Source organism: Myxocyprinus asiaticus, chromosome 19 (assembly GCF_019703515.2).
Source record: "Myxocyprinus asiaticus isolate MX2 ecotype Aquarium Trade chromosome 19, UBuf_Myxa_2, whole genome shotgun sequence".
Taxonomy (NCBI): domain Eukaryota; kingdom Metazoa; phylum Chordata; class Actinopteri; order Cypriniformes; family Catostomidae; genus Myxocyprinus; species Myxocyprinus asiaticus.
Window position 1 is genome coordinate 11,946,895 of NC_059362.1, and position 27,829 is coordinate 11,974,723.

The 27,829-nt window shown below is 38.9% G+C and overlaps 1 protein-coding gene across 1 annotated transcript; it reads left to right on the forward strand.

Moving 5' to 3' along the window:
• Positions 1-4: 4 nt before the first annotated feature.
• On the forward strand, positions 5-27,730 carry LOC127410109 (phospholipase DDHD1-like). The gene is made up of 14 exons (XM_051645169.1): positions 5-186; positions 389-1,175; positions 3,044-3,220; positions 3,542-3,670; positions 6,858-7,005; positions 7,105-7,214; positions 7,324-7,430; positions 10,040-10,293; positions 16,071-16,146; positions 16,604-16,753; positions 17,022-17,086; positions 18,820-18,998; positions 19,310-19,585; positions 25,940-27,730. The coding sequence occupies exons 1-14, from the start codon at positions 76-78 to the stop codon at positions 26,140-26,142; spliced, it is 2,772 nt and encodes a 923-aa protein (XP_051501129.1). The 5' UTR covers positions 5-75; the 3' UTR covers positions 26,143-27,730.
• Positions 27,731-27,829: the final 99 nt, after the last annotated feature.

Here is a 27,829-nt window from a genome sequence, read left to right on the forward strand (position 1 = left end):
TTGCGTCACTCCGCAGTACTCAAAAACGTAAACTTCCGGTTGTGACAGCCGCTACGGTGGCCTGGAGGGCCAAACATGCACATGACACCAATGCTGTCACGCAAAGGGAGGAGCGTTACAGAAAGAGCAGAGGGGCCCCATAGGGAGAAGTACTGTACAATCGGCGTATTAATGGAAAGGGAACAGGTTGGCTTGTGTTTCCTATAAGTTGAGAACTGTACCGCTTTTTTATTTAATAGAGTTTAATATCATTAAACTGACGCACCCGTACAGATGCTCACCGCTTTGGTGGCGCCGGGGGAACGAGAGGTTATGACATCGTTAGATTTGTTGTTGTTATTATGATCAGCTGACCGGTGCTGAAATCGCCCTGTTTGCTGTATTCTAGAAAGCGGTGAGAGTGATGAGCGGTTGTCAGGACAACACGTCTTTGAGTTGTTCGGAAAGCAGGGGAAATGTCAGCGCCAGTGAATGGGGAAGGATGGACGACGCGTGCACATCCTGCTTTGATGATGAGCCCATCGGCGATGCGATTCACGGCGGGATGAATGCGGTGCAGCCGGGCATAGACGTTCATCTGCCACTGTCCCGAGGCCAACGCGGGCTATCCCAGGACGGTTTGATGTTAGGCCTGGTGGAAGAGGGTTACGCCGGCTATCACGGCCGTCTCGGTTCTGACCCGCAGTCTGATTATCTCGATATCCCCTACAGCGAAAGTGATGGGAACGTCGCCACGAAAAAGCGCAACCGCTCCAACAGCTCGCGGCACCGCGGTGAAGTTGTCACGGAGCTCGGACCCGAGGAGGTGCGCTGGTTCTACAAAGAGGACAAGAGGACCTGGAAGCCGTTTGTGGGACACGATTCTCTGAAAATCGAGTTGGCTTATCGCAAATTCTGCGAACTGAACCCGAACGAGGTCAAACGCAGAGATGTCGGAGGTGAGGAAGCAGAGGATTTATTCGAGTCGGCATCAGCATGTGAAGCGCCGGCGGTCATGACTCAAGCGGCGTCGGTGGCAGCGCAGCCGGTACCCGTGGATGCTGGGGAGGCTAGATGCTCGACAGACGAGACGGACCTGGATTCAGAAAGCATTAATGTGGATGCCGTGTGCGTCCGTGGGGGGCTGTACGAGGTGGACATCAAAGAGAAAGACTGTTACCCAGTATACTGGAATCGTGAGTATTGATTTTGAGCAACAATCTGATGAGGTTAAACCAAAAGTGACAATTCTCTCATCTTTTACTCGCCCTCATGTCATTACAAACGCAAATGGTGTGATGTTTTTCTTGGACCACAAAAGCTTTTTTCCATACAACAAAAGTGACATAGTGACCGAGGGCCATCAAGCAACAGGACGGAAATGCACCATAAAAGCAGGTCCAGTACTAAGATGCGATCTTTGGACGGACATATTGATCTTTAGGGTGGGCAATCGAACCGGGAAGGGGGTATCAAAAGATAGTCCAGGCCATGCATAAAAGTATCAAGGAAGTTGTTTATATGACCCGTGTGCTATCTTCCAAGTCTTCTGAAGACATACTGTAGCTTTGTGAGAGAAATTTAAGAATGAAATTTCTTTATTATTCACTGAAAATCTTCCGATCTGCTGTAGCTAGGGAGGCAATACCCCCCCCCCACCCCAAGTCCCCACTTAAACCCTGCCATGCACAAAAGTATCAAGAAATTTGTTCAAATGACCTGTGTGCTATGTTCCAAGTCTTCTGAAGACATACAATAGCTTTGTGTGAGAAATTTAAGAATGAAATTTCATCATTATTCACTGAAAATCTTCCGCTCTGCTGTACCTAGAGGGGCAATGCCCCCTCTAGCCCCCTCTTAGTCCCGGCAATGCATTTAAGTATCAAGAATGTTGTTTATATGACCTGTGTGCTGTATTCCAAGTCTTCTGAAGACATACATTACCTTTGTGTGAGAAATTTAAGAACAAATTTTCGTCATTATTCACTGAAAATCTTCTAATCTGCTGTAGGTAGGGGGGCAATGCCCCACCTCCCAGTCCCCCCTTAAACCCCGCCACGCACAAAAGTATCAAGAAAGTTGTTCAAATGACCTGTGTGCTATGTTCCAAGTCTTCTGAAGACATACATTGGCTTTGTGTGAGAAATGTAAGACATTTTTTTCGTCATTATTCACTGAAAATCTTCCGATCTGCTGTAGCTAGGGGGGCAATGCCCCACCTCCCAGTCCCCCCTTAAACCCCGTCATGCACAAAAGTATCAAGAAAGTTGTTCAGGGGCCCTGGGTAGCTCAGTGGTAAAATACACTGGCTACCACCCCTGGAGTTGGCTAGTTAGCTAGTTCGAATCCAGGGCGTGCTGAGTGACTCCAGCCAGGTCTCCTAAGCAACCAAATTGGCCTGGTTGCTAAGGAGGGTAGAGTCACATGGGGTAACCTCCTCGAGGTCGCTATAATGTGGTTCGTTCTCGGTGGGGCGCGTGGTGAGTTGAGCGTGGTTGCCGCAGTGGATGGCGTGAAGCCTCCACGCGCTATGTCTCCGTGGCAACGCGCTCAACATGCCACGTGATAAGATGCGTGGGTTGACTGTCTCAGACGCGGAGGCAACTGGGATTCGTCCTCGTCCTCGACCACGAGGACTTAGAGCGCATTGGGAATTGGACATTCCAAATTGGGAGAAAAAAAAATAAAATAATTGTTCAAAGGACCTGTGTGCTATGTTCCAAATCTTCTGAAAACATACATTAGCTTTGTATGAGAAATTTAAGAACCAAATTTCGTCATTATTCACTGAAAATCTTCCGATCTGCTGTAGCTAGGGGGGCAATGCCTTAACAGCCCCTGGTCACTATATGCTTTTATTGTATGGCAAAAATCATGTGAACTTCTTGCAAAGCATCTAATTTCCTGCTCCACGGAATAAGGACAGTCATATGGGTTTGGATGGAGCGACACGAGTAGTGTGGTGTAGGGTGAGTAAATGCTGCCAGAATTGTAGATGAACTATTTCTTTAAGGTTAGGTGAAATATTGCATCAGATAAAATTTCAGAGTGCTTGCTTTCATAGAACAAGACCATATCCCGGTCATGCGAGGCCAGTGGTTTACAGATGGCACTTGGTTACCCCTGGAGGTGGAGGACAGTGACCTGATTGAACTGGAGCACCTGGCCCGTTTCCGAGGCCAACAGATGAAAGATACCTTTGACACAGAAGCGGTGACCACCACGGTGGACAGCAAGGATGGTAATAGACGGGGGCATGCCGTAAATAGGACTCGGGTTTAGGGGAGCATTATGGTAGGGGCCAAATGCACAAAACAGTGTCAACTCAACATGAACTAGAGGCACAGTCGCATAGGTGAATGAGTCATGACCCAAATCAGACATCTTGTTTGTCTCTTTTTTTTAAACTAGGTCAAACACTGTGTTTTCAGGTTTTTGTACTAAAGAGTATTACATACTCTAAAAGGCCCTTAATTGAAATAGTCTGGTTAGACATGAAGATTATTTAACACTCAAGTAATGTGAAACACACCTGATTGACTTCTGCCCTGAATTCACTCAGCCATTCACAGTCTGAAACTGAGCCGGAGCCATGTGGACTGGCACAGCGTGGATGAAGTGTACCTTTACAGCGATGCTACCACCTCCAAGATAGCACGAACTGTCACTCAGAAACTGGGATTCTCAAAAGGTTTGTAACGCCTTTGATTAGTGATTACTTGTTCAATATTTTGAATGTTGGGCAAAACATTTGTAATCATCATTATTCTAAATGATGATTCTCATCAGATTTTCTTTACTGTAATACAGTCCCTTTTTTACTGTATTACGGTAAGAAATACTGTAATACAATAATTCTTTAATTCAAATCAGTAAAAATTAAAAGCAGTAAAACAGATATAACCATGATATATGAATAGAATGTTTACTATTTAAATATGTTTTTTCCCACATTACAGTAAAAATTTGCTTAATTTTCATGAAAAAATTAATGTCAAAATGCAAAACAAATGTATGGCTCTAAAAATAGGCTTAATCGTTTATGAAAAATAGTATTGTTTCTTGCTTTCTTTTGATTTTAGGCTATGTGTTGACTTCACTGAAAAAAAAATATGTTGGATTTACTTAAAATATATATGTAGCATTTTTGCATCATGTTTTTTTTTAAGTAAATTCAACTTAACTAGAAAACCTTTGTTAGATATACACAAATGTATCAGTTCATTCAACTGTATTTACTTAAAAAGGTATGCCACAGTTGTCATACAATGGGAGTTTATGGTGATCACCTCTTCAAGCTTAAAAAGAATGCAAATTATAATTCAGAAGTCTAACAAATTATTCCATGAGATTCATGATTTTTATGAAAGCATACACTGTAAAAAAAAAAAAAAAAAAAAAATCCAGTTGTTTTTACAAAAAAAAAAAAAAAGAAAGAAAAAGAAAAATGACTGGCAGCTGTGGTTGCCAGAATAATTATGTAAACAATACAGTAAAAATGTAAACAACTTTACAGAACAACCTGTACATTTTACAGTTTAAAACTGTTGTTTTTACAGTATATTTTATGGTGCAGTACCATCGTTTAAATTATTAAATGATAAACTTAATATATGAAACTTCTGAAACTGTAAAAATCTGCTTTTTACTTTATAATGAATTTGTTAATCACCGTAGTAATTACAAAAGGGCACATGATGACATGAAGCTCATCATAGTGACCCTTCCAAGAGCAATGACCAATAAACATGTAGAGACACACAGTGTCACTCACATAAACACTAAACACCATCAGGGTAACACATGTGAAGTAAAAATAATGCAATAAACATGAACTAAACTATATTAAATATAACACAGAACACCCCAAAGTACATAACTGATATTAAAAATAAGAAGAAACAACTATTCCCATAAAATATAATTAAATGTGATGGGTCACGCAGGGAACTCTGGGAACGCCCGATTACTGTTTTTTACCGTAATTTTAACAATAATTTACTCTCTTGTTAAAAATAATATACATTTTTACCGTTAATTATATGGGAAAATCATACTTTTTACATCTAAAAAAATCATTTTTGTACATAATTCTACCATAAAACTACATGTATTGTCTTTTTAAATATATTAAAAAATGTTAACATATAATTTACGGTAACTTCTCATTAACCAATTTACGTTTTTTACTGTAGCATTTTTACAGTCTTTTATGGTTAAAATTATGTTTTTACAGTGTACGATAAGGTTTGGTGAGAAACAAACCAAAAAATCAAATGTATTATTTAGTGAAAATGTTCACTGACCGTCGAACTCCTGTGCGCATTGATGATGGGCATGAAAGCAACAGTTTACGCAGCCCCCTCGCGGCATGGAGCGTTCAAGCGAAAACTCGTTTTGTTTATCTAAAAACAGGTCCGTCACAGAGATAGTGATAACAGAACACAATACAGCTACACACAAAACAGAGAACAGAACTTACTAAACATGTCTGAAGAGGTTGTAGTCAAAGAATTGATGCATTTCAATGCCCAGCCTTATTTTTTTTTATCCGGAGTATTTGGAAATCAAACAGAAACATAGAGGAGGCTACTGGCAGCCATGGTCATACCATGTCCTAACCTGACGGCAAAAGACACGCGATAAAAGGAATTTTTTCTATGACAATCAGAGTTTTTGTCCTAACCAGCTGCAATGAGCGACGGGACATTCTGTTGATCGCTTGTTTTCCATTTTCGGCATTGCGCGGGTAACTCCGTCCACTGTGAACTGGCACCAGTCCAAAAATTTCAGACATGTTTAGTAAGTTCTGTTCTCTGTTTTGTGTGCAGCTGTGTTGTGTTCTATTTCACTATCTCTGTGACAGACCTGTTTTTAGATAAACAATACGAGTTTTTCTTGAATGCTCCATGTTGCGAGGGGGCTGTGTGAACTGCTGCTCTCGTGCCCTATCATGAACGTGCACAGTCAGTGATCAGAGATCAACGGTCAGTGAACATTTTCACTAAATAATACATTAGATTTCGGTTTGTTTTATGCCAAACCTTATCGTATGCTTTCAGAACAATCATAAGTCTCATGGAAAAAATTATTAGACTTTTAAATAATACATTTGTGTCTTTTTGAATCTTAAAGAAGCGATCACCATAAACTGCCATTGTATGACATCACTGAGCACAACATTGTTTCACAATTCCTCCCTTTGTGTTAAGGAAAAGAAAGAAAGTCATATAGGGTTATAACAACACAGGGGTGAGTAAACAATGACTGAATTTTATTTTTTGGGTGAACTATCCCTTTAATTTGATTGTTGCTACTTAATTTAATTGGTTTCAAAAAATATTGACTGAGGTCAGTTTATTCCCCAAATACACACAGATAAAGCTGCACTTCAGCTACGCACATTCACGTGAATAAGAAAAAAAATATGGGTTGTACAGGATCCAGCTACACAAAAGGGAACACTAATCACCCTAATGGTGACTTTTCACAAGCCAACTAATTACAGATAAACAACAACAATAGTACTATAAAGAGCTAAAATCTCTATCAATTCTTTATAACAACTATTTAAATGCCCCAATAAGTTCCTTTTGACCAAACAAACGTGCTTAAATTATTCAAGCGCAAGGTCTTATGGGCATTCCCCACAACCTCAGTTCTGTACTTGATCGTTTGAGTTAGTAGTACTTAAAACATAATTTATGGATTTTGTGTTGTATATATTAATGCATATTAAGTAAAGCTAAAAATGTTATAAATATGTACGTTTCTGAGTAGAAGCTATTTTTTAGTGTTTATTCAAAAACATTTCAGTAATTCTGAAAACTAAAAATAATATATTGGGATTGGGTAACTGTGCCTTCCTGTCTGGTTAGCCTCTAGCAGTGGGACCCGTCTTCACCGAGGTTATGTGGAGGAGGCGGCACTAGAGGACACGCCTCCTGAGACAACGCACATAGTCTTTGTGGTGCATGGGATTGGCCAGAAGATGGATCAGGGGCGTATTATTAGAAATACAAGCATGTGAGTCTACCAATCAAACAACTCATCATGAAAGTGATCATCTAGATATCAGGCCTGAATGACGTGTGTTAATAAATAATGTGTGTAATTGATGGTTAGGATGCGTGATGCTGCCCGTAAGATGGAGGAGAAGCACTTTTCTGACCGAACAAATGAACACGTTGAGTTCCTTCCAGTGGAATGGAGATCTAAACTGGCACTCGATGGAGGTATTGCTGATAGACAATCATTAACATGAAAAAACACAAAGAACATTATGTTTGAAAACAATTATTGTTGGACATTATGACAGAACATTGATTAAATGTCTTCTTTCAGACACTGTGGACTCCATCACACCTGATAAAGTCAGAGGATTGAGAGACATGCTGAACAGCAGTGCAATGGACATCATGTACTACACAAGCCCTTTATACAGGGATGAGGTGAGATAGAGTCATAATCCTCCTCTCTTTCAATCATTTTATTATTCCTTTTCTTTCTTAGCTCTTTAATACAAAAAAATAGCTGTGTTCCATAACCTAGTTTGCTGCTGCCTACTTAGACAGTATTTTAAGGCACTTCTGATGTAAAGGGTGTTCCAAAAGAGAGGCAGCATTATTAAAGGGATAGTTCACCCAAAAATTAAAATTCTCTCATCATTTACTCAAACTCATGCCATCCCAGATGTGTATGACTTTCTTCTGCTGAACACAAAGGAAGACTTTTAGAAGAATATCTCATCTCTGTTGGTCCTTACAATGCAAGTGAATGGTGGCCAGAACTTTGAAGGTCAAAAAAGCATATAAAGGCTGCATAAAAGTAATCCATACGACACCATTGGGTAAATCCATATCATCAGAAACGATTTTATAGGGGTGGGTGAGAAACAGATAAATTTTTAAGTCCTTTTTTTACTATAAATTCTCCTCCCTGCCCAGTAGGTGGCAGTATGCACGAAGAATGCAAATCACCAAAAACAAAAGAAGAAGGTGAAAGTGAAAGTGGAGCTTTATAGTGAAAAAGGACTTAAATATTGATCTGTTTCTCACCCACACCTTTCATATAGCTTCTGCAGGTATGGATTTAACCACTGTCATCTAATCAAACAGTTCAAAAAGTCCAACAAGCAATGAAACAGATTGTGTGAAACGTCTGAAGTTCAGTTAATATAGGAGATGCACTAAAATAACAACAATCTTTCTGCTTTTTTTTTGTGCTTTATAAATTTGCAATAACAATCTGACCTAGTATGTGATGAATGTGGTGAATGTAGTCATGAAATCGGAGACCTTTCTTTCGAAATCTAAACACAATCTTACTACCAGGTGTTAACAGCGATGTGTCTCACCTATCCTTTTGTGATTGGATCACCTGAAACCCATTTTAACTTCCTGAGACCCCGTGTGACTGCTGTGTGCATTTTCCATTTCCCTATTTGATTTGTAACTAGTAGCGCCTAATACACAAGTAAAAAAAATAAAATAAATAAAATTCTAACATTTATGTCCACATATGTGGACAGTGGGACTAAGATGTGAAATTTTAAAGAATACCAAGCTATAGAAAGTCAGATTTTTTTTAATCGAGTTGTTTATTATGTTTCCAGGAGTGTTGCTTATTCATGTTTTTGAGATGTTACAGATATTACAGCTGATTTTCAGGAAAGCTGAATTCTAATTATAAGCATCATCCAATCACTGCAAACCATGTTAAAATAAAATGAAGCATTATAAAATTCTGAATCTATGTACTGATTATCATTGTCCCATGTCTGCCAAACATGATGAGCGGTCCAAACATCATCTGCAGCCTGAAACTGAACTTTTGGTTGTATTTTAAGAGTGAATGCACTTAGCTGCATAGAAAGCTATAGGATGCTCCCTTGCTCCCTATTTAGTAAATGACTTAACCTCCAGTGTGCTATCTGTCTGCACTGGTCTCAGAACAGTTCGAAATGCACCTTATTTTCATCCTAATTCCATATAAAGCCTCTGAAAGCAAAATTTTCAGCTTTTGGATGAACCCATTTATTCTCAATGTGAAAATCCACAGTAAATATACACCGATCAGCCACAACACGATCACAGTTTACTCAGAATGATGCCAAAAACAAAAAACATCCAGTGAGCGGCAGTTCTGTGGACGGAAATGCCTTGTTGATGAGAGAGGTCAATGGTGAATGGCCAGACTGGTTCAAACTGACAAAGTCTATGGTAACTCAGATAACCACTCTGTACAATTGTGGTGAGAAGAATAGCATCTCAAAATATCTGAGATGCTGGTTGGTGCTGTTTTGGTGGCACGAGGGGGACCTACACAATATTAGGCAGGTGGTTTTAATGTTGTGGCTGATCGGCGTATAGGAATGCATTAACTAATGTTAATGAATAGAATCGTATTGCACAGTGATAACAAAATTAAACCTAACAAAATGTGTGTTAAAATGAAGCTAAATGACCCACAGATGTGTTAGAGTTGAAAGTTATTCAAAAGAACTAACATGTTTTTTCTTCTTTTGAGGAAATGCAGTGCCAGTTTCCACATGTGTGGACATCATGTTTATCAGTGTGCTGACGTGCGAAAAATGAACAGAGTTTTTAAAGCGCCATATCAAATGAAACTAGAGACTCTACTCTTTACAACCAAACAGGTTTCAATGAAAAACCTTAAAAAGATTCCTTACCAGAGGCACTTTTGTTGGCGCTGCATCCATAGGAGCATTTCAAGAAAATCAACAGCATGCTGCGGCAGAAGTTAACCCTTTAAATGACAGTCTGGAGTCTTGTGAACAGTATTCAGTCGGTTTTTATTCATTTAAAATACGCGTTGCTTATAGCTAAGCCAAAATACAGCGTCCACACATGTGGACTCAGGGTCACACGAGGTTAATACCAGATGTTAACAGGGCCTTAGTCTCTCTCATGTTAAAATTGACTGAATGTCCACTCATGCACAGACACTTACTGTGTCCCACTCTCACTCTCCCTGTTCTATTTACACGAATGAAGTGTCACACTGCTTCGTTTCACGCTCACTGCACTTGTATCCTCAGATCACCCGAGGTCTGACCAAAGAGCTGAACCGGCTCTACACGCTCTTCTGCGAGCGCAACCCGGAGTTTGCGGAGAAAGGAAAAGTGTCCATCGTCTCTCACTCGCTCGGCTGTGTCATCACCTTTGACATCATGACGGGGTGGGACCCCGTACGCTTCGTTCATGAAGAGGTGCCAGATTCCATGGATGCTGATGTAAGCAGACATGGTTATAAGCATCAGCTACTGGAGGACCTTCGCATCACACGCTTAAGGTTTACTACTAATAATAGTTGTACTCTACTCTCCCATTAAATTAAGTCAAGTGTGTCTTAATTAGGGCTGTAACGATTATGAAATTTGGGTGACGATTAATTGTCAAACAAATAATTGCAATTATGATGATTAATTGTCTCTTTTAGGGCTTTCACAATTAATTATCATATGAACTGTCATATTTCTTAAGGTGCATGTGTGCTTCATACACCTTAAGAAGTCTTTTTTTCAGTATTTAACTTCAAATATGTAAATCAGATAATAAATAGGGATATATTATTTCCTTTTAAGGCTTTAAAACTATATTAATTATATGAAAAATAATGTTTTAAATATCAAAATATTTCTAAATACTTAAAATATGTCTCTCTTTTTTGGTAAACTTTAGTTTTGGTCAATTTTACATTTACACTGTTGTTTTGGAACTCCAAAAACAACAGTATAAATGTAAAATGTATATTATATTATATTATATTATATTATGCAACAGTAAAATATTTCTGTCCTTTTTTCTTCACTTTCACATGTCATTTTAATGCTCAAGCCCTTGTTTCACATGAAGCAAAACATTTGTGATTTCGTTTCATCATGTTTCCACAAAAATAGAGTAAGCGCATGAGTCTCCTCCTCTGTGTCACTGTCATTAACACTGGGTGTATGAACCCGTTATGACCAGGAAAATTTGAACGATCGTTAAATTAAAGAGAAACCGGAAAGCTTTGCTCTCTCAAAGTTTATATTTGCGTGGGAGTTTGATGCGAGCCTCTGTTGACGGCGCACATCAGAGTGCTTAAGGAGCGCTTCATGCACTCTTCCAGACAGGAGCTTCTCTGGTTGACCTCTGCGGTGTGGCTCAGTGATGCTCTGAGTTCAACTGAATGACACACAGAGGTGCCGTTCATGCCATTCATATATTCGCTTAAAATTCCCTTATTTGGTCATTAAAATGTGATTGGAAATTGAAGTGCACAATAATCACGGTTAGATCAAACAACCACAATCAAAGGATTATTTAATATTTGCAACAGGCCTAATCTTAATGTTTTAGCCTAATTAGTGGTGCAAGCTTAGGCAAACATCCGTCTTACTCTCAATCAGCACTAACAATAATACTATTATAATTACTAACTCTAACCTAACCCTAAACTTACCCAAGCCCTAACCCCTAACCCTAAAACTTCAGCATGTAACTCATCCCTGCACTGTTTGTCCTATGAACATTACTGACATGAAATCATATTGCTTGTTGAGGAGAGGTGTGCTATTGCTTTTCGAAGCAATTGTGTCTTATGATTTGCATGTACTGGATGATAGAATAGGCGGAAAAAACCCCATAGACTTACATTGAAGGAGGGACACAAGCTATATTTAGGGACCGGGAGATAATAGAGACTTGGGGGTGGGCTAATTTTACTTGGACCAGTAAGGAACCACCCAAAACAACCTAGAAACCACATAGCAACACCCTAGCAACCACCCAGAATATGCCTATCAATGGTATAGCAATGCCGTGGTAACATCCACAACACTCTAGCATGGTGGAATGGAGTTGTGCACAGGCAAGCACCACTAACAGAAAATATAAAAAATGTAAGCTTAGTTGTTATTTTTACTGTCTGGGCTTTTCAATTAAAAGTGCAACTTTTCTGATCATTCTCTTTTAGTTGTTAATGCATGAACCATTTATTTGGTTGGCAATAGAGCTGTTCAGCCATGTTGTCGATTTATAAGTGAACCCGGATGGCTACTATTTTGCCATTGATTCCTTCAGGGATTTTTGATTTACGAGCAAAATAAGATCTAAAAATTACTTTCACGGTTTGTTCTAGAACATAAATTACACACAGTCATACCTCAGTTGTGAATTTTGAAGCCACTGTGTTATTTAAAATGGTATGTTGCTAGCAAGTTGCTAAATGAGACTACAAATACCACAAGTATGTGAGTGTACATGCCTGACGAAAACTGAAAAACGATGATGTCCTTATCTAGCAACTTGCTAGCAACATAATAATAATAATAATAAAAAACACACTGGTTTCAAAATTCAAAATTGTGTAATTTATGTTGTATAACAGAGGCTTCATGCCCATTCAATGTAAGGGTCAGGGTCCTGACATGCCCCCTCAGATATTTGAGCCAAGAGGATTTTAAATGGATTATTTGAACTTCCAAAAACCTTTTACCTTTGATAATTAAACTGAATGATTATTGCACGTAAAAAAGAATGTGTATGTGGCAGAAATCTTTATTCACATTCTAAATGTAGTTTTTTTTGTCAGTCCAATTGAGTCACATGTTTCGCTAAAGGCGACGTCCCGCGACTGCCTTGGATCGCGCTCACGGGTAAGGTCGAGCACATACGGGAAAGTGCGATGTTAAGCTAATTAATTAAATCAATTTATGTGCAGTTAACCTTTCCTAAATGTGTCTGTCTCAGTGGAACAGTCATAGTCTAATATAGATTATGTCAATATTTTTGTTTGATCGGTCACTGTTCATTTAATTTGGTGCTGAAATGCGTTTGACTGGTTTTGCAGCGTGACACTCTCTTTTCTTCATGTTTAAAGAAATTAGCAGTTCCTCTCCTTTCCAGTCGTTTTTTAAGTAATGAAAGGCAGTTTTACATGGTTCCTCTATAGCAGCAGATTTTGTATCCGTTGAGAAAGGCGGCAGGCGGCTGAATAGATCGAGACGACCCACGCTTTTTACGTTCTCCGTCTAGGGGAAAACTGTATTGTGTCAAACAATGATGGCAATTGCGATAACTGGCATGATGAAGAGACAGTATTCCGTGTTTTCTTGGCATGTTTCAGAAGACGAAAGACAAAAAGATATGGTTTGCTTGGCGACGTTTCCACAGTATTCGTCCAATCACTGTTATTGTAAATGGTGCAGCGACTCTCTCGTCTATGGGTTCTTCTCTTTTATAAAATTGTACATCCTCCTTTCCTTTCCTTGCATCATTTCTTTGCAAATTTTCTGTGAATAATATTTTTATTATTTACTGTGACCATTTTTGGGCGGAACCTCGTTATTTTATTTTTGATTCTCTCATGAATAATAATAATAAAAAAAATCTCTCTACGAATTATAAAAAGCTGGCATTTAAAATACATTTCATTTTAATGTGGTGATTCATTTTAATGTTTAAAATTCGATGCCCTGTTCAGTTCTTTATTTATTTTAAATGCATCGACAGATTATTTATTGATTTTGTTATAGCCTACATATGAGCTATTCATTTATTATCGTTTTTATTATTTATTATTATTACCTGGAATTTAGACTCTTAGACTATCATCAAAGAGTGAGTTAGGCTAACTTTTGTAAATTAATGTTTGGTTTGTTCTAAAGTTGATATTTGATATATTTTATGTGTCATTTTATTTCTATATTTAGATTTGTTTAAGTGTAGGTTTAAATACTCTGTAGTTGAAATTAGAGGTCAAACTAAAGAATTTAGCCCTTGGAATTAATTTATGAAATAGAGGTTGGCTAAATTTGCACCTCATTAAATAACATTACATTATTTCACGCCTTTGTAAATGTACTATTACACCATATCTGTTGTTTTTTAGTGTTGTTAGTGCTATTTCTTGTTTTGTACTTAGTTAATACACCCGAACGCATATATCACAATGATTTTATGAGCAGCTATGCGTAATGTTTTTATCCACACGCTGTTTTAGGCATTCTAGGTGTTTTTATTTGTTGTATTGCTTTTACTTTGTTTATATTCAAATGTATTAATTTTACTCGTCATGCAATGAAGACACAAACAAAAAGAGGTATTGATAAAACATGCATCTAAGGGTGAAAAACACTATTTTACTATCTGACTTTTCCGCTCGGATTTTGATGACTTTGACAGTTTTGTGCAAACTAAGGTTATAGTTATTAAGCTTATTTATTTTTTGAATATCTGTTATCCTACTGAAGGGCTGTGCTTAGTGTCTAAGAAACGCATCTGATTGGTGTCTTGTGGAAATTACTCCAACCTAATTATACAGAGCTTTGACTAATCATTGACATAACCCACCGACTAGTCGATTTTGAAATCATGCCGTTTTCCACATCCCTAGCCGTTGTGTTGTTGAAATGTAATTAATTAATATATCAAATATAAATCCTAATAACTCATGATACACCATTGTATGTCACATATTCCCTGTTGTTTGTTTTGACTTCTATATTGAAATTCTGTTTTAGTTCCCTGTTCCTGTTTCCTGTTAGTTTTGTAGTCCTGTGTGTAGTTTATTTTCATGATTGGGTTTCCCCTGATTGTTTCCCCAGGTGTTCCTCGTTCCCTTGTGTATTTAAGCCCTTGTTTTCCCCTGTTTTTTTTGTTTTTTTTTTTTGGTCAGTCTTCATCTGTATTATGCTGTGCTTTGTTCCCTTATATTCTGAGTTACCTGGTTTACTTTTGTTTTATTAAAAAAAGGCTGCATTTAGATCCTTATTCCTCTCTTGTCTTGTCACAGTATGTGACAATTATAGTTTATTAAAACCACAAAGGTGAAACAAGAATTAGAACTGTTGTGCCAGATGATGGCCCAACAATGCCCTCTTAAAATGTAAAAAAATGCCCATGAAAAACAACTCCAGGAGTCAAAAATTGCCCCTTAATGGAAAGTTAATTTATATCGCTCTGGTATGAACGGCCTCTTTTAGAAATGCTTTAGCCAATAGATACATATGTACTCAAGAAAATTAAAAACTTCAACATAGGTAACATGCCTGGGCCCCCCTTGCCAATAAGGGCACACTTCTTTTCTTGGTCAGGTTGTTGTGCGTACCCTAAGATTAAATCCCGCAGGAATGCGATTATGAAATTTATTTTTCTTGAAAAGGTTTTTATTTCATTTCTATAAAATAGAGTGTAATGGTAATAGATACATGTTAAAAAAACTAATATTACTTTAGAGTACTTTTAAGTGTCAACCAAGCCCCCCAGCCATGACACCTATTTCCAATCTATTGAGTTTGCATGGATGATTTAAAGAGAAATACAAGACACAAAATACAAACCATTTTATTTGGTTAATTTTCTTTTAGTAAGTTCATTTAGTTAGATTTTTTATCTATACCTTACACTGAACATCACTGAAAACTACATTTACAATAATCACCTCATTCAGGGGAAGGCTACATGTTGCCTTCTTTAGAGATAGGTTTCAGCTCACTCTCTGTTGAGCTGAGACACATTTTGCACTGCCTCTTATGTCTTGTATGGAAAATATGTGCACAAAAGAAGTGGCAAGAGCACAAGAAAGTGATGTAAAACCATCTGAAGATGTAAAAATGCAATCGAATGCAACCATTACTGATACAATTACTGATTAAAACAGGTGTTTTACACCGTTTCCTGTGATTTATACTGCTTGTTGCAACAATATGAACTTTGCATAAATGGCGGTGGTGGTGGGTGGGGTTTGGTTGACCCTGGTGCCCCCTCAAAAAACATTATTTTACATTATTTTACATTATTTATTCCTGATGGAACCTATAACAAATTAGCCTTCCATGTTAGCCTACAAATTGACATCACGGCTAAACAGATCTATTGTAAGGAATGAGCTTTTAAAATACCATTGATTTTTAGTGGTCTCTTGTTGTTTCTAAATCCTTCTTAGAGTCATGTATTATTTAAAGGTTTTTAGTTTTGAATGCACTCTACTCCACAATGATAACCCCCACCCCCCCATTAATCCAGTTTGTGTAATGGACCACTCCAAAACTGATTTAATTTTATCTCTCAATGTTCAATTTGCAGATTGAGGGATTTGGAAAATCAGCTTCTGCAATTTCAAACCTCATCGTCAAGATGGACTCCAGCCCTGAAATTCAAGGTATGTTGATAAGGGTGCCTACACTCAGTACTAGAGTTTACACTGCATCAGAGAATGCGGCACATGTGTAGATTTCAATGGGGATAACACTTTGGAAGGACGTAGATGAAAACACAAGGCTTTGCGAAGGTGGCGCTCCATCGTCCGACCAAAAATGTAGAACTCCTGCTACAACAAACTCTGACATAGGCATCCGATGACTGATGAAAATCTCACAGAGACGGGTCTAGTTGTGCTGTCGGAAAATCAATTAGCTGCATTTGTGATTACAAACTCATACTGCTCTTTCAACACCCTCAAAACAGAGCTTACATATTCTTGTCCATCAAATGCTCCATCTGAGCTCTGCCTGTATGCAGATGCCCTAAGTATGTCCTTCTCTTTTTACTCCCATCAAACGGTTTTGTCAGTCTTACAGTATCTAATTACCTCTGTGGACTTTGACTTGGGGTTGTAGGTGGAGAACTTCTTCTGCATGGGCTCTCCTCTGGCTGTGTTCTTGGCTTTACGAGGAGTCCGTCCTGGAACCAACAGAACGCAGGACCACTTCCTTCCCAAAAGCATCTGTCAGCGGCTTTTCAACATCTTCCATCCCACTGATCCTGTGGTGAGTGTGATTAGATTGAAGTCTAAATATAGCTCAGAATCAGATCTCTATTGTTACTGGCCCATATACAGTATATTATACTAAGATATTTACATGGGACACCAAGGTTCTTCAAAGAATACTATTGATTTACAGTGGTACATTTATAGTGCTGATGTAATGCAATAATAATGTCTAAAAAACATGGTACTTTTTGTAAGTGTAATTAGAGAATCAGGCTGAGAATGTTGTCAACAGAGTAAATGAATAATGAAATGGTTTTCTGCAGGCATACAGACTGGAGCCCCTCATTCTAAAGCATTACAGTAATATAGCACCTGCCCAGATCCACTGGTGAGTAAAATAATGCTCTATCCTACCAGTAAATTTCTGAAGATTTAAGAAAAGGGTCTATCCACAAGAAGAAAGTTCTGTTTCCATAACTTATAAGCCGCCGTACTAGACGGCTTCCTGTACACTGAGCACTGTGAGCTGCATATAATGTAAATTTCACTAGTTTTTTATGTTAAAGCTGAAATATGTCACTTTTTCAGTGTTAAAATACTTTCTTCTATCCCTGTTTAATATGGAGAGACAACTATAAGTAAGCCATGCATAGGTTAATTTTCTCGAAAACTGTAAACACTGTCTCTGCGGCACTATAAAATTCCTGTGTTTGTTTTGAGCGAACCCCTTAGACCCGCCCCCAACAATGTTACTAAACTCACAACGTGAGTTGGGTGTGGGACTATCTGACGGTTTGAACAATAACAGACGACGGGCGTACTCAGAAAGCTGTTTTGGAAACATTGTTTATTTTTGCAGTTCCGTTCGGTGGCACTAGTGCCGCAGAAATTACATACCTCAGCTTTACCTTAGTTTAAGTTAGATTAAATGGTTCATAAATTGTTTTCTTTTTTGTTTGTATCTTTGGAAAATGTTTAGTTTTAGTTTTGTATTCTTTCAGTGTTAGTTGTCTATTTTCATCGCTTACAACACAGCACCACAAATAATTTAATCTGCCTATGATACCATTTTATCAGAAAATGCAACAAGTGAACTGTCATTGGCTGTTTTTCGTGTAAATCAGATGGCTGCTTGTTGTCTAATAGAGCCTAACAGTACACGCCCACTTTTTCAGCCATCTTGGTTAAGGAAGTAATTTTCCCAATCATTTTTTTCCCACAGGGATTTCATAAAATCCTTCATAAGAGTTTTAAGCCATGAACAAAACCAACCAGCTGTGAGATGAGTCACACCATTACAAACTTTGATTGGAAGCAAGAAAGTATTTGAAAATCAGACAAAAAGAAAAAGGCACAACAAGACTGTGTACTTACCGTCTTTCATGAGGGAATGAACTACAATCCCATGTAGTCTTGCAAATGACGTAATTCAATGAAAAAGTTGGACAAATATAAAACTTGATTTAAAGTTGTTGATTATAAGTATAGAAACAGTATATTCAAATTTGATTGCAAAATATTCAGAGAAATACAAAAATCTAAGTAGTTTAAGAGTGTAGATAGAGAGAGTGTGCATCATTCACAGTGTTATTGAAGTGGCCGGTTGTTGCAGAGCTAGTTTGGCGTGCTTTGTTGGCTGCAATTCTCTGATTGGTGGATCTCTGTTCAGAATTATGGGTAGTGTAGTTCTTCACTAGTTATTCTGCTATTAATCATGATTTGTTACAAATAAAAGTTGAAATAACACAGACTGATGGCTTCAACAGAAGCGTATACCATCGATTAACAACCGCTGAGCTCACTGTATCTCTGACTTTAAAGGTTTATAAGTTATCTTAAATAATCATTTCCCCTATGGATAAAACAACAATACAACAATACTGTATGCAACAATACAGTAGTTTAAAGTCCGGCTTGGGAGATCATTGAAATCAGACCAAACACTGAAAACTAGTCACGTTTTCTATAATTTTATTGAATTATATTAATGTGTAGGCCAATAGTATCAGTTTAATTTCAAACTCACATTTTTAGTTTTTAGTTAACAAAATATTTAATATTTTTTTTTATCTTCATAATAGTTTTTGTTAATGATAATAACCTTGGTACATTGATTTTTAGGTACAACACCACCAGCCCCACACCGTATGACCAGATTCGTCCCACTCTACTGAACCCATCAAAGGAAAATGCTTCAGTATCAGACACAGAGAGCCTCCCAAGCCCGTGTACCTCCCCTCCGCAGCCCCGCAGACACTATGGCGAGTCTATCACCAGCCTGGGTAAAGCCAGCATCATGGGTAAGATAGAAAGAGTCTGGCCACCAAGAAGTCCTGGTCTCACTTTAACCTGCATAGGGAAAAGTTTGCAAATATTTAAGGTTCCCAAATATTGAGAAAATCTTCCTTCAATTACTGCAAATCCTTAGTTTATAGTTCTTGATTTGAGTGCGAAAAACAAAAAACCGCAACAGCAAGTCAGCAGATCAATAGAGGGCAATTAGGAAGTGTCACAGACAACTGGAGATTTGGAAATACCCTTGTCAATAAATTGTGTTTGTAACAGTAACTGTGTGTGTGTGTGTGTGTGTGTGTGTGTGTGTGTTTAACAGGAGCGGCAAGTATAGGTAAAGGTATTGGCGGTATGCTCTTCTCCCGATTCTCCCGTTCTAGTGGGCAGGTGGGTGGTGTGGAGGAGGAGCCATCTGACTCTGAGATTGGAGCATGTGAGAAAGGGGGCGGAGTAACCGGGGAAGAAGGCAGGTCTATGGAGTCAGAAGACAAAACAGAGGAGAAGACAGAAGAGAAAATCGAGGAGAAACGAGAGGAGAAGGCAGGAGAAACCAGCATGTCACAATCAGCCTCTGCTATTATGGATAACTCTTCCTGTAAGTATCATATGCTCGTGCAAGCCATTATTCACTAATTTTTTTTAATATTCATAGATTGTTAAAGGTGATGTGTGGAACACCGGAACAATGTACTAAAATACTCTGACAATGTTTCCAGCTGTCACTCAGCGACACAGCAGCACCGCTATTGAATCAGCAGCGCGAAACAGTGCGACCAGTGTAGTTTGATTCCTGAACAAATGACTCTTATGACCCGTTTCTTTTGAATCTACAGCATTAAAAATGCAGTGCAACAAGTGTAGTCCGATTCCTGAACAAATTACACTTATGAGACGTTTTTTTAAAATCTACAACAAATGGGGCCTGGGTAGCTCAGCGAGTATTGACACTGACTACCACCCCTGGAGTCTCGAGTTCGAATCCAGGGCGTGCTGAGTGACTCCAGCCAGGTCTCCTAAGCAACCAAAGTAGCCCGGTTGCTAGGGAGGGTAGAGTCACATGGGGTAACCTCCTCGTGGTCGCGATTAGGGGTTCTCGCTCTCAGTGGGGTGCATGGTAAGTTGTGTGTGGATCACGGAGAGTAGCATGAGCCTACACATGCTGTGAGTCTCCGTGGTGTCATGCACAGCGAGCCACGTGATAAGATGCGCAGATTGACAGTCTCAGAAACGGAGGCAACTGAGATTTGTCCTCCACCACCCGGATTGAGGTGAGTGGGAATTGGGCATTTCAAATTGGGAGAAAAAGGGGATACATTTATTTTTTTATTTTTTTATCTACAACAAATGATTCTTATGAGCCGATTCTTTTGAAGCTATTGCATGAAACATACAGCACAACCAGTGTAGTCCGATTCCCAAACAAATGACTCTTATGAGCTGGTTCATTTACACTACAGCACAAAACATACAGTGCGACCAGTGTAGTCCGGTTAGAATGGAATGGATGACTCTTATGAGCCGGTTTATTTGAATATACAGCATGAAACATATAGTGTGGCCAGTGTAGTGCGATTCCTGAATAAAGGACTCTTATGAGCCAGTTAATTTGAATGTACAACGAATGACTCTTATGAGCAGGTTCATTTGAATCTACAGCACGAAACATACAGTGCGACCAGTGTAGTCCGATTCCCGAATGTATGACCCTTATGAGCTAGTTCATTTGAATCTACAATGGATGACTCTTATGAGCTGGTCCATTTAAACTACTGAGCGAAATATACAGCATGACCATTGAATGAATTATTCTTAAGAGCCATTTCTTTTGAATAAACAGCATGGAACATACAGCGCAACCAGTGTATTCCGATTCCTAAACTAATTACTCTTTTGATCCGGTTCATTTGAATCTACAACGGATGATTCTTGTGAGCAAGTTCATTTGAATCTACAGTATGAAACATACAGCACGACCAGTGTAGTCCGAATGACTCTTATGAGCAGGTTCGTTTGAACAGCTGGTTCCTTTGATCTCTGCTTGCTCTTAATTGGCTTAATATGCTATTTATGCAATAAAACAGAAAGAAAGAAAGAAAGAAAAATTTCTACTGTACTCTATTATTTATATATTGCAAATTTGATTTTTTCTGTGTGTTTATTATATTGCACACAGTAATGGATACTTGCACATTCACACACTGTATTTTACCTATTGAATTCTATTCTATTTTATTCTGTAGTCCACTGTTGGGAAAGCAAGTAACTCAAACAACACTGTTGCAAAGAGACTATGTAACTGAACTGAAGTGACAACATTTCACTGTAAGGACACTACTTTTAATAAAATATTCGTAGACCTTACATCAGTAGAGTTAAGTTAAGAATAACATGCAGGACATCTTCAATCAACATTTAATTTCAACCATCTTTTTCAAGCTATTTTTAAACATCATTCTCTTTATGCTTTCTGACTGGTTTGTCAGAATATTACACATTACAGAAAAGACATGTACAGTATAGCAATAATAGAGAACCCTATAAATTAAGACCTATCAAAAATCTTTAATGCATAAAACTTTTAAACTGTGAATAACTTTAAATGAGATACATCCATTACACTATTTTGTTTTAACTTTCTGTCTTTTACATTGAATTACTGTATATAGTATAATATTAAAGAAAATGGTAGAGTTAAAACATTCCAACAAAACGTTCCCTTTCAAGTCGGTCACTCGACGCTGCGTCAGTAGCTGAAGCAATGGGGAACTTGGCAGGACAACCAATCTCTGAAATTCTTTAAAATCATAACAATTTTATTGGCAGATAGCGCTTTGTGCTCCGCCTCCTCATGTCCTTTCAGTTGTTGAAGTGTATTTATAAACACTACTGTATTTATCGTAGCCACAACGTTCACAAAACTGGAACGCATTGAGCAGCACGGTTATTTAGAGATTCCCCTGGGGGAAGAGTTAGTAGTGTGTGTGTGAGAGGCACTTGTGCTCCTCGTCTACCCCGTCATGGAAAACCAGACCCGCACACCTGTCCAAACCCTGCAGGTGGGTGAGGCTAGCTTGGCTCTCACCAAGATGGTGCTGCAAGCCTACCAGGCGGACCTGCTCAGGGATATGGATGTGAGCAGGCTGGACCCCAAGTCTTTCATTGAGCTGCGCCGTGCTACTTATATGGTGCTCCGGGCTACCAAAGTCACCACCCAAGCCATAGACAGTCGATGGGTAGCCTAGTGTCTGCGAAGCATCATCTCTGGGTTAATTTGTCAGAGATGCGTGACAAAGCTGTGCTGTTACAAGCCCTGGTATCTCAACAGTGCCTTTACTGAAAGGTTTCAGGCAGCTCAGAAGCAGATGCAGTCTTGCCAAGGTGAGGGGGATTCGTAGCGCTGCCGACTCGCTCACACTCCTCTGGTCAACACCCATGCAAGCCGCCTAAGAAGAAATAGACTGAACCGTCCTCTGACTTGCTACAATGACTTGTGTGATCTTCTGGGAATTTCCAGTTGGATGGCAAGAACAATTGATCACATCTAAGTGCTGCAGTTTGCGAGGCAGCCGTCTTGTTTCAACGGCGTTATTTCCTCCACCGTGACGGTATGGGACACGCCGGTTTTCCACTCTCGGTCCTATTAACTCTCCTTGCAAATGATGCGATAGAGTTGATACCGGTGGATGATGATAAGAGCGGGTTTTACAGCCGCTACTACCTGGTCACCAAAAAGGAAGGTGGATTATGTCCCATTATGGATTTGAGATGCTTGAACTGGACAGAAACTGGACAAAGAACTGGACACTCGCAAAGTTTTCCTTCAAGATGGTTTCTCAGAGACAGATTTTGTCTCACGTACGTCCTCTGGACTGGTTTGTGTTGATCAATTTGAAAAATGCATTCTTTCATGTAAACATAGCCCCTCACCACAGGCCATTCTTGAGATTTGCCTTCGAAAGGGCTGCGTACCAGTTCAAAGTCTTACCCTTCGTCTTATCCCTAGCTCCCCGCACGTTCACGAAATGTGTCGATGAGGTGCTCACTCTGCTGAAGCTGAGCGGTGTTTGCGTATTGAAGTACTTTGACGATTGGTTGCTTTTAGCACAGTCAGAGGAGCAGAGAACTGCTACTTGCGCATTTGGAAGTTTGGGACTCAGAGTCAACTGGTCGAAGAACATGCTGAAGCCCAGTCGACAGATGTCATTCTTGGGAATAAAACCCGACTCAGCTGCTATGTTAGCACATCCGACTGAGGAGCGAACTCAATCCACCTTTTAAAATAAAATTTTCAATGGTATCTGGGCCTTATGGCCACCGCAGGAAAACGCCCTCATTCTTTCAGAGGGGCATAGTGCTTCAAGTTGTCAGTCGCAAAGTAGTCACGATGGACACCTCCAACACAGGCTGGGGAGCCCTATGCGATGGACGTCTGGCTTTTGGCACCTGGACAGGTGCAATAACGACTTTACACATAAATTGTCTAAAACTACTAGCTGTATTTCTAGCCCTGAGAGCCTTCCAGCCATTTGTCCAGGGTTTTCACGTCCTGGTCCGATCTGACAACACAGTGGTTGTGACATACATAAACCATCAGGGGGAGGTTGATCGCACCCAATGTTAAACTTCGTGCAACAGATCCTTCTCTGGTGTGAGAGGCATCTCCTGTCAATACGTGCAATGCACGTCCCTGGTCATCTGAACTGCGGCGCAGATCTGCTCTCGAGTCAGGGAGTTATTTCTCCGTTGGGCCTGGATGGTCTAGCCCACTAATGGCCAGTGGGACAAAAGTATGTGTTTCTCCCCGTCCACTTGTTTCACTAAGTGCTATGCAAAATACAGGATAGTGAGGAAACTGTTATATTGGTTGCGAAGCGCCATCACTGGGGTCCAGCCCGCTGCATATCCCGAATGGCCCAACCGCCTTTGGTTTCCAGAGTTGATAGAGCTCTTGAATCTATATCATATTACACACCAGAGCCCCTTCAATGAGATGTTTTGACACTGATTCCTGAACAAATGGCTCTTATGAGCAGGTTCATTTAAATTGACAGTGCGAAACATACAGCACGACCACTTTAGTTTGATTACCAAACGATGACTATTATGAGCCTGTTCCTTTAAATCTACAAGGAATCACTCTTATGAGCTGGTATATTTGAATCTACGACACAAAACATACAGCATGACCATTGTAGACTGATTCTTTAATGAATGATTCTTATCAGCCGGTTCATTTGAATCTACAGCACGAAACGTACAAAGTGACCAGTTTAGTCCGATTCATGAATAAATTACTCTTATGAGCAAGTTAGTTTGAATCGACAGTGCGAAATATACAGCACGAGCGGTGTAGTCACATTCCTGAACAAATGACTCTTTCTGAGCCTGTTCATTTGAATCTACAACGAATGACTCTTATGGGCAGGTTCATTTGAATTTACAGCACAAAACATATAGGTAATTATCATACACATTATAACACATTATATTTTTTGTTATACTTAGTGGTATTTTATAAAAATGAATGAGGGGTGGATGACTAGCAAGGGCACCGGGGCATATTTTTATTATCTTTTAAAGCTGAGATCCACGCAATCCATTTTTGTTTATTTATTTAAGTCTCTTTCAATATATGTTCTATTTACAGTCAGATTGATTCAAACACACAGCACGGATGTGGTAAAGAAACTGCTCAACTGTTCGCTGAACAGCCACTGTTCTTAAAGAGACAGTACTATTTTAGCATTTGTTATAAATATCAACGTAAACTCAATGTAAATCAGGGGCGTAGTCTCCAGGTTGGGTGGTGGGGAGGTAACCCAAGCAAGTAATCAAAAAATCAAAACAAGCAAGTACATGTAGATGCTACATGCTGCAAATTAAATTAAAAATTAAATATCAAAATCTTATTTTTCCCAACCACTAGAGCCAAGTTTTTTTTTTTTTAATGTAGGGCAAACATGCAGTTATAGCAAATTAATAGTGTATAGTTTGTGTATCTTAAGAGTACACCCTGGGCTTTTCAGAGATGCCAAATGTTTCTGAGTTTGGCCATGACAACTTCCTCCCCTTGCTCTATAGAAATGTATGACATTACAATTCAGCACCTCAAATGCAATATGATTTTTTAAAAATCAATTATCACATTAAAATAACAAACCATGAGATATGTATAAAAACCACAAGATCTACTGTATATAATGACAGAGCAAGCTGCATATGTAAAATAAATCACACTTCAGATATAGCTTTAAAAATTATACGTCAGTATTTTAAAAGCTTTTTTATTGTGGTGGACATGAATGGAATGGAATGATGATTGAGAGATAAACCTCAAAAGCCTGTTGTATCATATTTGATACACACATTTTCAACACGAACTTGCACATATTGCAAGTACAAATATAATCGTCATCGTTCATTTTACTGAGTGCATCGCAATGTGAAGGTAGCCATTTTGGAAAATATATTACAAGGTCTTCTACTTCCAGAAGAGCATGGAAACTTTCACCATGAGGCAGTAAACATCTAGTACACAGCATACAACAGGTTTTTCAGCTAAGTTTGAATCATGTTGATGATGTAGAGGCTCTATAAAGTGATGTATCAAATATAATACAAGTGTCGTAATAGGGTTAAAGAGTAGCTCAAAAAATGTAATTAAAAACAGGAAGGAAAAAGTGTTCTATAAGAGGACTGAGGGCCCTCATAGCCACAGGGGCCTACTGAGGTGGACTTGTATAAGCTGTGGGGCCCACATATTCAAGCTTATATTAAATATTTGTTTTCAAAGTAGATGTGCCACAAGACCTTGCATCCCAGGGCCCTCCCGGGCCCCTGGTAGTCAAGGGTCCCTGGGAACTGTCCCATTTGGCCCGGTCCATAATTCACCTGCTGTATGCCTCCAATAACTGTGAGAATAGCAACCCCCTTTTATATTGTTTTTCAGTGGAACTGGAGAAACGTATCGACTTTGAGCTGAGGGAGGGCCTGGTGGAGAGCCGCTATTGGTCAGCGGTGACGTCGCACACAGCCTATTGGTGCTCCCATGATGTGGCTCTGTTTCTACTAACATTCATGTACAGGCCAAATGAAGCGAACGATGTGGCAGAGGATAACCCAGAATCATCACACACACACACACACCTATAAACTTTCCATCGGCACCACCCTTAATTTCAACGGTTTCATAGCCTGTTTAGTTTAGCAGACCTTATTCACTGTGCATCAGAGATCCTGTCCTTGCCTTGTTTTTCCTTTAACACCTTCATTTAGAAGCACACCCATGGAAGAGACTTTCTCTCCAACATACCCAAACAATAATTGGTTCTTAACCTCGATGAGATGGTGGTAACGACTTTTTTGCAGCTTGGTAATTCACACCTTTTCCAAAAGCAAAAGACTCTACATTTTGACTGATGTGTGTTAACCTGAAGGGATAGTTCTGCAAAAAATGTAACTTCCGTCATCATTTATTCACCCTCATGTCATTCCAAACACACATGACTTACTTTATTTTGTGGAATGTTGTGTACTGAGAGCTTCAGTCACTATTCACCTACTTTGAATGGAAAAAGATTCAACGAAAGTGAATGGTAACAGATGCTGAACATCTGCCGAACATCTCTTTTTTTGTATTCCACCGAAGAAGGAAAGTCATACAGTATGGGTTTGGAACAACATGAGGGTGAGTAAATGATGGCAGAATGTTTATTTTTGGGTGAACTATCCCTTTAAGTTCAAGGTTGTATAGTGTGGCTGACAAAAATCTGATGAATTGAAAGTCCACAATCAGAAGTTTTGGTCTTTTTTGAGTAATACATCTGATGTGATAATTTTTCTTGCCTAAAAATAGAAATTTTGAAGATTTTTTTTTTTTTATAAGTTATGCATTGCTATTACATGTTTACATTATTTAGATGATAAAACACAATCTGCATCACTTCTAAAAGTGGCCAAATATTGAGTTGATTGTCGACGGGGGAAGTGCACATAGACCTGATGGAATAATTCTTCAAGAGATATAGTTTGAAGAGGAAAAACCATCAGTGAAACCTGCTTAAAATACATTTTTAGTCCTGTTCCAGGTGCTCCTTACTCTATTTCTGATAGACGCATTGAGGCATTAGTTTATTCTCTACACCTGCATGATAGACAGAAATCTACTGCATATTTGAATGCACTCTTTGGTGTGACCACCACTAAATTAAAGTTTATGTTATGCTTTAACATACATGATAGAGTAGTTTTCCACTGACGTTTTCCCTTTAACATCTCCCATCAAAATTCTTTGTGACATTCTCTTTCTTGTCAATGATGACATATCCGAAATGTTACTTGTTATGTTACATTTTGTTACATAATAGAGCACTAAAGAACCATTGTCATAAAGATATTGCCATTTTAAAATAACCATTGTTTTGTGTTACTTCCATGTTTTATTTGTATGATTTGTATACAGTAATCCTGAAGAACACCCCCATGCCTTTACAATGCCAAGAGAAAAGCACTTAACATCTCTCCTTACCTCACCTGATGTAAGACATCCCTTGAATGTGCCAATAAACTGAATAGAGTTAGGTCTTGATGAGTTCACATCAGGCCTGTGGTCAGAGGGAACTGTCTGCTTTATGTGCATATATCAGAACTGGACTCCAGTCTTTACTGTTTAGTTTAAGTGAAAACCGAGCTGTTCCAATTTTATGAACCTCGTGTTTTTCATTAAAATTGATATTGACCACCTGCTCTTGAGTCTCAATCTGTTTTTTGTTTTCTGTGTTTTTTTATTTTTTTATCTCAGCTGTGTAGTTATTATGGGGATTATTTACTCTAGTATATC

Coding starts and splice junctions, on each gene's coding strand:
- LOC127410109 (XM_051645169.1), top strand. CDS start 76: ATGCACATGACACCAATGCTGTCACGCAAAGGGAGGAGCGTTACAGAA. Junction 17,087..18,819: donor GCACCTGCCCAGATCCACTG/GTGAGTAAAATA, acceptor ATTGATTTTTAG/GTACAACACCACCAGCCCCA. Junction 19,586..25,939: donor TATTATGGATAACTCTTCCT/GTAAGTATCATA, acceptor ATTGTTTTTCAG/TGGAACTGGAGAAACGTATC.